Raw genomic sequence first — 12,667 nt, 5'->3', positions numbered from 1 at the left:
AATTGGAATAAGTATAAAATATTTTTAAAAGGCTTCCCTTAGAATTTCCACTCTTAGGTATGATAAATAAGAGTGTACCAGGTGAACTTTAAAAAGGTCAATTGATCTCTTACTATTTGATCAATACACATTTGTATAGGGGCCATCAGTAATGGGGTCTTTTTACAGTGTGAAGGCATCAGCTAAGGTCTATGACAATTTTTTTTTAATCTTAAATGCAGACCTGTAACTCACAGTATTTCAGAGGACTGTGAAAATGTGACCTTCTATATTATACCTACCCCTGCCCCCATGCTAGGGGTTTCATCCAGGGCCTCATGCATGCCAGGGGACCACTTACCACGGAGCCACATCCCCAGGCCCTGCATTTATGCTTGTAGGATCTTTTCTTCTCTACACCTGGCACGTGTTTCTTTCTGTGCTCTGTTTCAAGCCTCTTCCCTGGGTCTTTGCGGTACATTGTCCAGCAGCACCTGGATTTGCTTCATGCACTGCAGGAAAGGGTACTGAAATGGCCACGCCAAGGAGTTCTTGGAGATTTATTCCTTAAACTAACAAATGATGAGGTAAGCCATTTTTTAAATCCTCCTCTACAACTTTAATTATATTGATCTGTGTTTCCCTCATCTGCTTCTCTTAACGGAGAATCTAAAAAGAGTGATTTTCAGAGGAACTGCTACTAACTTCCTTATTCTACAATTACTGAATAAGATTCACAGAGATTTTAAAGGCTTTTCTGAAATCACCCAGCTTGCTGGGTAATGAGTTATCTGTGTGACTGGAAACATGGTAGGTCTTTTAACTTCTGGTTCATAACTTTATATAGAACTATAACTGACTTCACTGAAAATGCAAGTATATATGATTATATGTGTTTATGTTCATGTACTCATGCTCATAAATATGCATACATACTTGTAAAATAACCGTATAAGTATATATGTGTGTATTTTCACACATAATTTTCATTCTTTAGAGATTTTTTAAAGTATGGCTATTTGTCCTGGATATCTTTTGTTTTCACTTTCTTGGTGAAAGGAAAGGGTGTTAAGTTTTGAAAGTCTATAGAATGTTTTACATAGAAAATATGATCCAGACCAAGGCTACAAATTCATATGTCTGCAGGGCCAGATAGTGTCATAAATGAGAGATGTGGGTTAAATGTAATACAATATGGACTGGTGGGAATTACACTGAATTGCACATATATTTTACTATAAAAATAGCTCACAGTTTTATCCAGTTATTATTCAGGAAAATGGACTAGAGGTGCCATACTTCTATTTTAAGAGAAGTGAACAATCCACAATTTTGTGTAATTTTTCTTATTTTTAAAATACTGTGTGGGCTACTTATAATTGTTCTGAAAATCAGTTTTTGCCTGTAATCAACCTCTGTATAATGATTCTCAAATGCAGGTAACAACACAAAGTTTACAAATTAGTTGTAGAGAAAAGTAAGTATAATGCTATCTCTCTAAAATCCCTTTCACTTGTTTGTAGTCACTGTGATTTCTGGGGCCAAGAATTGTTATATCTGTGAGAATATCACTTTGGAAACTATGTTTTTCTAAGGGAAAATTGCATAGGTGAATATGCACTTAGTTGAAAGATGCAGGTAGTTGAAAACACTGAGAACCACTGGTCCAGATAATATGAGAAGGATTGGCCAGAGTTTTTATTTGGATGTAGATAATTAAAATGAAAATGAATTACAAAAACAAAATAAGCATCTTTATCATTGAACAATTTAAAAATACTTTTTCAACTTTAAGACTTTCATTCTGCCCTTAGTTTATTATTTCATGTCATTGAGGTAGGGCCATTGAGTTTTGGTTTCCAAATTGTAGTGATGTTTACATTAAAACCAAAAAGATTTATTAAAAAGATAACACAAACCTCCAAAATACATTAAAGAACACATTAATTGAATGATTAAGATAATCTCTGCCAAGCATTCCTTTTCAATATACATAGCTTTATAAATATATTGTCGTTCCTGTTTCCAGGTTCTTACCTTGCATTTTTTGTGTTTCTTTTAAAGAATAACTTCTTGGATTATTATGTTGCCTATTTGAGGGATTTACCAGAATGCATCTCATTGGTTCATGTTGTTGTTCTGAAGGAGGTAAGTTAATTCTATGTGTGTGCTGTCTTTTATTGGCATATCATCTATGCCATGTTGCTGATCTACCCAGTCAGTACAGCATGTACACTCTGAGCCTGTTTTCAGGTTAAGGGATTGCCTCAACAGAGCCACTGACCCTTTTCCTGGGTCTTTAGGAGCCTACTCAAGATCACTTCTGTTGCTTTGGTCCTTGCCCTGCTTTATTGGACCTCTGTTTTACTTCAATGGAATTATAAGCAACGTAAATAGGTGTTCTAACCAGAACTCTTCAGGTTGCAGCTTTTATGCTGTGTGTGTGTGTGTGTGTGTGTGTGTGTGTGTGTTTCAGGTTTGGAAGATATGAATCTCAATATTAAGTTCAAATCATCTTTTGTCAGTTTATACGATCACAATGTGACTATAATCGTGTTGCTTTAAGTGCTACTGCTGTGGTGATATATTAGGTGATCAATAAGTATGTATACATCTATAACACTTCTATTTATTTTAGGTCAATAGGAAAAAACAGTGTCAGAAGCCCCAAAGCTGCAAATTAATCAAGTCTCATAAGAGATAAGAGGCTCTGTCTTGCTTTCTACTTCAAACTCCCACCCCTACTCCCAATCTAGTATAATGCCTACTATAAGTTAGCATTCAGCAAATGTTTGGGAAGCAGGAAGGGGAAATGGAGGAAAGGAAAGGCACATAGAGAAAGCCCAACATGTTTTCTGCTTCCAGGCCAAACAACCAATTTCTAATGACATTTCCCTCCAACTCTGATGAAATTCTAAGCCATCCTTAGAGCCTATTAGTAAACCATCATAATGATTACTTGCTGGAGAACTTTAATTAATTAATTGAATTCAAATATAATTTAAGTGCCCATTTCTCTTTTTTAAAAATATTGTTTGGTTGTCAATGGATCTTTATTTTATTTATTTATATGTGGTGCTGAGAATCAAACCCAGTGCCTCACACATGCTAGGCAAGCGCTCTACCACTGAGTCACAACCCCAGCCCTTAAATGCCCATCTCTATTTAGCTCTGTACTAAGATGCAAGTGGGGAAGGAAAGTGTAGTTTGGAAATTTAAGTGGATTCAAAAGACATATATGATACGCTCCTTGCTAAATAAGAGTTACCTCCTTGGTCATGTCCCTGCACATGTGAAAGATCAATGCTTCATGGTGATCTTTGGAAATAGAATGCTCTGGGCATAAATCCTTTCTCCTCTGGTGCAACTGACTCCAGGGTTCTGCTGCCAGAGCTGGAGGAACACTGAAAAGTGACTCCACCTTTCTTTCATTCAGGGTGATGAAGAGATTAAATCTGACATCTATACACTGTTTTTTCACATAGTCCAGCGGATCCCTGAGTATCTGATACATCTGCAGGTAAGCATGGCGAGGCAAGCCATCAGACTGAAATATTATTTTTGGTTTCCAACTTATACTGTAAAGGTTCAAGGAATCATTAATATTTCCAAGTGTTTACATGGCTTATATTATTATGACTACCCCATACCTCATCCTACTCTGCGGGATAAGCTAAAAATCTCTTATCTCCAAAAATCTTTTTTTTTTTTGTACCAAGGATTAAACTTATGGGTAGTTGACCACTGAGCCACATCCCCAGCCCTATTTTGTATTTTCTTCAGAGACAGGGCCTCACTGAGTTGCTTAGTGCCTCGCTTTAGCTGAGGCTGGCTTTCAACTCTTGATCTTCCTGCTTCAGCCTCCGGAGCCACTGGTGTTACAGGCGTGCACCAAGTGCCTGGCTCCAAAAATATCTTGACTTATGATGACTGACTTTGAATTTTATTTTTATTTATGAGCCATGTCCCCCTCTGGTGGCCCAGGATTGAAACACTTTATTTAGTGCCATCTACTTTGGCTCTACAATCATCTAAATGTCAGCTCTTGGTGTCTAAATTTCTATTTAACCTGCCCACTTAATTGCTATCCCAATTACTTTCACTTGCCTCAAGTCAAAGGTTTTACTTTACAATGCTTATACTTTATGTCACAGAAGAGTAATGAAGAAGCTGATGAGCAAATTTCTTCACACTATTTTCCCACAGGGTTTGAGGCATATTAGAGGAAGAAGACTCGAGAGACTCATCAATCTCTTACTAGTCCCTCTTCTTCCAATCACCCACCTGTTCTGCTTTAACTACTGACTGGTTTTTGAAGTAATTCAGCAAAAACATCTTAGAAATATTTGTGATTAATCTTAGATGGAAGCAGTCTAATGTCAATATTGAGGTTTTCTAAATTTTGTATGGCTTTAAGGCCTAATAGCATTTTCTCATAATAATTATATTATTACTTAATATAATTCCTTTCAAAAATCCCATAAGATAGGAATCATTGTTACCATTTTTTAGATGAGAATATGAAGGGCCAAAGAAGTAAGTAATATGCCTAAGTTCTTATCTAGCGGTGAAAAACTAGGGCTGAAGTCCAGGTCTTGCAAGTGTTAGAATATGGTAAATAAGTCCTGGTTATACCTTGTGATTTAAGTTGAAAGCCTTCCTCCATTACTTACTAGATATGTGATTTAGTAAAGATCACTTAATTTCTCTGAACCCCCAATTTTCTTATTTGCTAAAGAGAGATAATAATTATACCTGTCTAACTAGGTTGTGGTAAAAATTAAATGGGGTAATATATATAAATGACTCAGTTCCTGACAAGAAGTATTAAACCAATGTTAGCTTTACCAAAGTCCAGTCACATACATCTACCATAGTACAGTAGATATTAGTCCATTTGGTGTTACTATACCAAAATATCTGAGACTAGGAACTTTATAAAGGAAAGAGGTTTATTTGGGTTCATGGTTCTGGAGGCCCAAGAGCACTGTGCTGACATTACCTTCTGATGTGGGCCTCATAGCAGATAGTGTCACATGGTGGGAGCACATACAAGAATGATGGGTCCCATGATATGTGAGAGAAGGCAAGATGGGGGGGGATGCCAGGGTCCTGCCCTAGCGGGGTCTAGGGAGTCCTGAAGGATGAGTGGCGTCGGCGAAAAGATGAGACAGGAGTCGTTCCGTTGGAGCAATCTCCAGAGAGAGAGCTAATGCAGCTTTCTCTGGGTCATCTTTTATTGCAAATTTTCTCATCATTATAGATTCAGAATACGTCATTAATTATACAATTTAAAACTTTTGCCAAGACATGACATTTCCTTAACCATGATTAGGGGTACAAAAAATGTAACATTAATTTACATTTTTTCAGGATATGACCTTTAGTTATTTAATTATTAAAAGTACAGAATCATTAATAAAATGCATCACTAATTTACATTTTTCAGATTTTCCAAGATTTACTATTTTTCCCAAGATATGCTATTTTCTTATTAACTAATGCCAAACTATGTAACCAGACTCTAAGTCTCCTAATCTATCATTAACCTTTAAGTTAAAGTACACCTTTACTTTATTTCTAATCTAAAGTTCCCATCTAAAAAAGTCCCCTTAAATCTTATACTTAAAATATCCTAAAGTTTATAAATCATTCTTAAAACATATCAGAAACCCATACAATAAAAACTTAAGAATTTCTAAACCAAAAATCTAAATAGGATAATATTTCTAATATTATTCTAAAAATATCTTATAAAGCTACTTTAATTAATTCCTAAATTTATTCTCATAAAACTGGTTGAGCTGCTTTTTCAAAGAGTTTCTTTGTTTCTCAGTCAAGGTGCACTAGTTCTCATATCTTTATAATCTTTCTCAAAAGAAAGTAAGTTCTAAAATCAGTCCACTTCCCGCCAATATTAACTATGCTCATCATAAATCCCTATATAAAGTAAAAAAGGGTTTATAAAAAGAGAAGAATATATCTTTATATGTTTTAACTTTCCTAAGTGTATAATATAACTTTCCTCAATCAAAAATGAGACTACATATGGTGGGCTTTGTAAAATAAGCATAATGATTAGGTTTTCTAAGAGGCCGGAAATATGGGCTTGAGTTCTAGTTGATATAATCAATGTGGTGCCTAAAATTCTCGTGATCTTTCAGAGGATGATTGTTGTCAATTATCAGATTTGTCCTCAATGTACTGAGATAGAAGAACAGCCTTCTACTTTGTCCTTGATATGCTGAGGGGTAGTAGAACAGCCTCCAAGGCATGAACTACCTGTTATGTTCTAGCCATCTGAAATTTAATTTGTTTGGCATTTAACATACTCATGCCTCCTGTCAGAAACATAAGCATGAAAATGAAAATCCCCAATTACATAAAAAAAAGAGTCTTATGGTTTCGGTTTCCCACCAACCAGTGCGGCTTTGCCAGCATTCATCCTCACTGTGACCCTGTCAAAACAGTGGGAGAGCGGCTTTGCCAGCACTTATTTTCACTGTGACCCTGTCAAGACAGTGAGTGGGGGATAGCCTTCACCAGGGAGGGTCCAGGCTTACTTATTTATAGCAACTCACTCTCATGAGAACTAACCATCTTCATAAGACCAGCATTAATCCCTTTAAGAGTGTGGTCAGTCACCTAATCATATCTTACTAAGCCCCATCTCTCAAAGGTCCTATCAACTTTCAATACCACTACATCATATGCCAAGCTTCGCACACATGAACCCATAGGGAATAAACCATATACAAACCATAGCAACAAGCAATGTAATAGGAGAGGTCACCAGGCCAGGTTTGATGATAATCACCCATCCGCCAACCACCCCTATCTGCCTGTCTTGATGCCTGACATTCTCTTCAGTAGTCTGACTCATTTGAATTAAGATATTAATTATAGTAATTGTTAGAATGCCTCTACTATTTCAGAGATCTAATTCATAGATCCTTCTAATTTTCCAGTTAGAACTGTAATGACTTATTTTCCCTTGGAATGGTGGACAGAGAACAGCAAATTTGACATTCTAGTTTATTAGATGGGTCATATGTATTGTTGTTTTGACTAAAAGGCTATCAAACTTAAAACAGATCCAGGTAAGATGCAGAAGAGACAAAACAACTTTTCCTTCTTCTTATATAATGCTTCCTTTTTCTCTCCATGAAGAATGTCCTCAAGTTCACAGAGCAAGAACATCCTGACTATTACCTACTACTGGTGTGCGTTCAGCGTCTCCGAGTATTTATCTCACACTATACCCTGCTGTTTCAGTGCAATGAGGATTTGCTTATTCAGAAACGGAAAAAGCTCAAGAAGTAAGTTTCTGATAATTCAATCGGGAAGGTCTATCAAAGGTTCTGAGAATAGGTTACATAGACCAGTCAAATGTAGGTATCTGTCACAAGTAACCACATTGTGGTTATGTGGCTGAGATGCAGTGGTGGGAGGTAGGAGAGAGTAGGAGAGGTGCCCAGACAGTACAGGAGCGAGACACCTATAACCTGGTCGAAATTACTTTAGAAAAAGAGCATTTTCATTCTAATGCCCTCTCATGTTAACTACCTCAAAAATAGTTCAGTTTCCCTAAACTTATCAGGTACAAAATCACAGTTTAAGGGCCAAAGATCATTTCCTTCATCAATCTAGTGAACATTTATTGAGCCCCTGTTCTATTATTCTACACACTGAATACATTGCAATGAACAAAATATTCAGAAACCCCTGCCACATGGAGCTTACTTTTCATAGTTGGACAGTGAACAAATAAGTTAGATGTTAATAAGTGCTATGTATAAAAGTAAAGCAAATGATGTGGGGAAAGAGTTTGAAGAAAGAGAAGGTTAGGAAACTTCTGGGCTCCAAAGGGAACTGACGCAACCCATAGCATAGCTTCCTGATGACCTGGAATTCAATAATAATCAATAACAATCAAGATTCAATAACAATCTTCAAAGTTAGAAGAGTCAGATCAACCTTATCCCAACCCACTTGATGGAAAATAGAATTATTTCTGTCACAGCTTCAGACCAGAAAAGATGCTCTCTCAAGTCAGGGCTCTTCTAATAGCATGCATCTCTCAATACTACCCCCTACCCCCAATCTCTTGTCAGCCAGTTAATCAGAATCCATACTTGTAACCAGGTTGCTTACCTGATTTTAGACCGCCCTGGAGAAAGAGAAAGCTCACAACAAGGGTCATCTGAGAGAGAATTCTTTTCTTAGCATAATCTGTGCATTTAGAGAGCCACTTTCCCCTTGTACAACCTGAGAATCTTTACTTCTATCCTGTTAGGTCATCAATGGCAAAGCTATACAAAGGGCTGGCTTCCCAGTGTGCAAATGCTGGCCAAGATGCTTCCCCCACTGCAGGCCCTGAGGCTGTCCGAGACAGTGGGATCCACTCAGAAGAGATTCTGCAACCCTACCCATCTGCTCCCAGTTCTGGCCCCACTGTCACGTAAGCACCTATTGCTATGGAAAGGCTGATGGCAATGCCCTTAGTCCCAGGCAGTTTGTGTGGGTTAGTAGGCTGATCTGGAAAGGAGTATATCTACAGAACTCTTCCTCTTTACCCCATCAGGCCTATCCGTGACAGCTAAGCAGTTGACTAGATGCTTTGTTTCAAGAGAAAGACACTAATTTTGAGGGACTGGCCTACAGTGGGAATAGAGGTAGAAAGTGTAAGTTTACTTTGTGGATTACTCCAACTCTTGAGACAGTGATAAAGCCTTTCCAAAATGAAACATCTAGCATTTTATCCCAGACTGAACAACATGGCTATCATTACATACTCCATGCAAAGAAAACAAAATTCAATAACAATCTTCAAAGTTAGAAGAGTCAGATCAAGATTTCATTTCACTATTTCTTTTCACATCTATAAAGGTAAGACCTAATTTTCATTTTAGGATCACCAAAGTAAGATACTCTGGTGTCTTACTTTTTTAATATATTTCTGAGGTGAGAATTTAAATATGAATAAATTAAAACACTACTTTGAATCAATGTGGAGTTGTCCATTTACATCTGTCTGGCAGCTGAAGCAAAACTGGAAAGTCCCATCTGATGGGTATGCTATACTACATTGTAACCTATGTAAATTATTCACTATTCATGATCCCTCCCCAAACAAACGAACAAAACCTTCCATGATATTGGGCATATTCAGAGCGGAAACTCTTAAAACAGTATTAATGCTTTGTGGGTGGAAGTTTGGGGTTACTTAGTATCATTATAGCCATAGTTTTTTTTTTTTAATTATGAAAAATTTAAATTTACCCAAGTACAATGAACCCCACATGCCACCATTCGGATTCAACAGTTATCAAGACATGCCACATTTATTTCATCTAGGAATATACTTGTTTTTAAGTGTGAAGATCCATGGGTGGAACAAAAGTTGAATTTCCATTATTTTGTATCAACCAGGGCAAGAAAGAGCAGTTTTAAGAGATGCCTTGGGACACTGTGACTGATGGTGGGAGGGTCAGAGCTTACACAAAGGGGAATGAAAATGGTCCTTGGTGCCACTGAGGGGCTCAGGCATCCACTTCCTCCTGGCCATTTCTACTCTTCCACTTGGGGACAGAGGTTCCTGGGAACTATTCAGTAGAAGTTTGTGGAGCTTGGCAGGCACCTGGGACAGGAAGGGCGAGCCATTATCATTAAGAGGTTAGCACGAATAAACAATAAGCACACCTCTTCTGTATTGTTTCCCCTCTAAAGACATCTGATGCCCCCAGTGAAGAAAGGCCAACAGCAGCAAAGCATGATGGAGAGCATGCAGCCCGGGAAGCCCAGTGACTGGGAGATGGAGGGCAGAAAGCACGAGAGGCCCGAGAGCCTGCTGGCGCCGGCACAGTTCTGTGCTGCCGAGCAGGACGTGAAGGCGCTCGCCGGGCCCCTGCAGGCCATCCCCGAGATGGACTTCGAGCCCTCTCCCGCCGAGCAGCTGGGCAACGTGGAGCGCTCCCTGCGCGCCCCGGCCGAGCTGCTGCCCGACGCCCGCGGCTTCGTGCCGGCGGGCTACGAGGAGTTCGAATACGGCGGCGAGATCTTCGCGCTGCCTGCGCCTTACGACGAGGAGCCCTTCCAGGCCCCGGCCCTCTTCGAGAACTGCTCGCCGGCCTCTTCCGAGTCCAGCCTGGACATCTGTTTCCTGCGGCCCGTCAGCTTCGCCATGGAGGCCGAGCGGCCCGAGCACGCGCTGCAGCCGCTGCCCAAGAGCGCCACGTCCCCGGCGAGCAGCAGCGGCGCCTACAAGCTGGAGGCAGCGGCGCAGGCGCAGGCGCACGGCAAGACCAAGCCGCTGAGTCGCTCGCTCAAGGAGTTCCCGCGCACGCCGCCCGCCGAGGGCGTGGCCCCGCGCCTCTACAGCACGCGCAGCAGCAGCGGCGGCCGCGCGCCGCTCAAGGCCGAGCGCGCGGAGCGCGCGGAACGCGCCGCGCAGCCCCACGGCCCGGCCGGCGGCGCCGCCGTACCCCGCGGTGCGCCGCGGACCTTCTTCCCCCAACAGAGGTCCCAAAGCGAAAAACAGACCTATTTGGAAGTAAGGAGGGTAAAGTAAAACCGAACCGAAACCCACAACGCCGGCGGCCCCGGGCCTAGAGCTGCAGGGCCAGCCCGACGCCCCCTAGCGAGGAGGGGAGTGGGGTGAGGCCAGGCTAGGGACCCAGAAGTCGCCTGCCCCAGTAAAAGGCCTCGGTGGCCTTGCAGGCGAGTGGCAGCTCCCGTACGGGACACAGAGCAGGTCACACAAGTACATGTGTGAGAGCAGAGAAGACCTCGACTCATTTTAGATCTGCGTTGTCTCCATGTTCATACTCATTCTCTCTCCCTCGCCCCTCCTCTCCAATCTCTCCCTTCTCTCCTCTCTGTGAAAGCGTTCTCTTCCCGTCTCCCCTTTCTCCTCTCGCTCTGAGAGGATTAGGAGTGATGTTATTCTCCTTCAGCTTGTGGCACCTTAGAGTTGAACTTGTTTCAAAGCGTTGCACGCAACTCCCTGGCTTGGCTTTCCCCCCTTGCCTGTTAGGAACCCCTCCTTGTTTAAACGTTGAAGACTGTGTGACAGCTACCCTACTCCAAGCCCCCACTGTCCTTGTTTGTAGCTAGGGATGAGGCAAGTTGCCCTGCTTTTAGTGTGAGCTTTGAGAAGTTTGCTGCAAAGCTAACTTTCATTTCTGCTTGCTTTCTTTTTGATTAGAAAAGGATGTCACATTAATTTATATTGGATGGGACAAGGACATCCCATGATAGAGAAGAATTGACTCAAAAAACACCTTCTTTGATCTCAGTGAACGTTGATGCATTTTGATGCCTATCCTTAGTGTTTTCAAGCCTTGGGGCCTTAAAAAGAGTGATTAAACACATGTCCATGAAAGGGCCAGTAGTTCGTAAGCAAATACTTAAGTTCTTAATGTGATTGAAACAGACAATTTCTGATTAGGCAGAAAGTAACACAACTTTCACCTGTACCACAACCCTTCCATTCCACTTATTCTCATCTCCGAGTAGGGACAGATTGATGATCACTGACTCCTTTAATTAATTTTACAACAAACAAAATTAAGTGCCTGCCTTGTTCTAATTTCTATGCTCATTGCTGAGGATTTAGAAACAAACAACATCTAATTTCTGTCCTCCAGGATTACTAGCTTAGTATAGGAGTAAGGCACAAAAACACAGAACTATGATAAACTGTAGGAGCCCACAAGAGGATTATCTAAAATTTTTGGTATGATGGTGGTCATAAAAGCCTTCCTAAATACAGGAAGTATTTAGGAAGTATTGGGTGTCTGAATTAGATTTGAAAAGTTGCCTAGAAGTTAGCTGAGGGAAATCTGAGGTAGTCAGGCATGAAAAAAAGTGTAATTAGTATAGTTTATGCTGTTAAAAATGTTTTCATTTCACATGTTCATAAAAATGTTTTTCCCTAATTGATGTGTGAAAATTTAGGGGCTCAACAATTGCCAGGTAAAAACCATTAATCAGAAATAACAAGTGATATATCTGAGAAACAATGAGTAATATATTTGTGACTGTTTAACAGACATATGAAATAACAATATGTTAGAAACTGTTAATCACACAAATTGGGCAACAAATTTCCTCCCCTAACATTGTAAGACAGAAGTCAAGTCAGTTTAAGAAGAGATACCAAACAAGTATCAAATGAAATGTTTTAAAAAGATCTTTTCTCTATCAGTACATGTCAGTAAAATTTTCAAATATGCAAAAGTTCCCATTGCTTATTTCTGGTTTTGGACAAATTTTTCTTTATAAGGCCTAATCTTCACAACAAACCTGTGACATAAGTAAGTTGTGCAAATGTGTATTGCCTGCATGCATGTTTTTATAGGTAAGAAAGCTGGAAACACAGAGAAGCCAGTGGAATGTTGTCTGCAAAAGCTAACCCTACAACTATCCCCCCTTTTAGCATAGAGCCAGAATTAGAACCTAGAGCTCCTGACACCCAATCAGATGCTCTTTGCACTAAAACACACTATCTTCTTTCTTGATTTTGAGACAGAGTTCACTAAGTTCTGGCGGCCTAGGCTTCAGTTGGCTCTCCTGGGCAGATGTAGGAGATGCAGAGTATATAGAGATAGAACAGAAGTTTTCCACATCTCAATAGTCAAATAAGATAAGGTGAGGTATGTGGCATATGCCTGTAATCCCAGCAACT

The 12,667-nt window shown here is 40.2% G+C and overlaps 1 protein-coding gene across 2 annotated transcripts in view; it reads left to right on the top strand.

Annotated features, from left to right (window-relative positions):
- The window catches only part of Arhgef33 (Rho guanine nucleotide exchange factor 33), a 57,425-nt gene that overhangs the window by 26,506 nt on the left and 18,252 nt on the right, over window positions 1-12,667 (top strand). For both annotated transcript variants that reach the window (XM_005324542.4, XM_078029325.1), the window contains exons 9-14: window positions 434-566; window positions 2,044-2,127; window positions 3,416-3,499; window positions 7,150-7,298; window positions 8,276-8,440; window positions 9,709-10,540. In XM_005324542.4, the coding sequence (XP_005324599.2) occupies window positions 434-566; window positions 2,044-2,127; window positions 3,416-3,499; window positions 7,150-7,298; window positions 8,276-8,440; window positions 9,709-10,540 (1,447 nt within the window). The remainder of the gene's footprint in view (window positions 1-433; window positions 567-2,043; window positions 2,128-3,415; window positions 3,500-7,149; window positions 7,299-8,275; window positions 8,441-9,708; window positions 10,541-12,667) is intronic.

The sequence above is a fragment of the Ictidomys tridecemlineatus genome, chromosome 12 (genome assembly GCF_052094955.1).
Source record: "Ictidomys tridecemlineatus isolate mIctTri1 chromosome 12, mIctTri1.hap1, whole genome shotgun sequence".
Classification (NCBI taxonomy): domain Eukaryota; kingdom Metazoa; phylum Chordata; class Mammalia; order Rodentia; family Sciuridae; genus Ictidomys; species Ictidomys tridecemlineatus.
The sequence above is the reverse complement of the archived record's forward strand: the minus strand, read 5'-3'. Positions and strand labels throughout refer to the sequence as shown.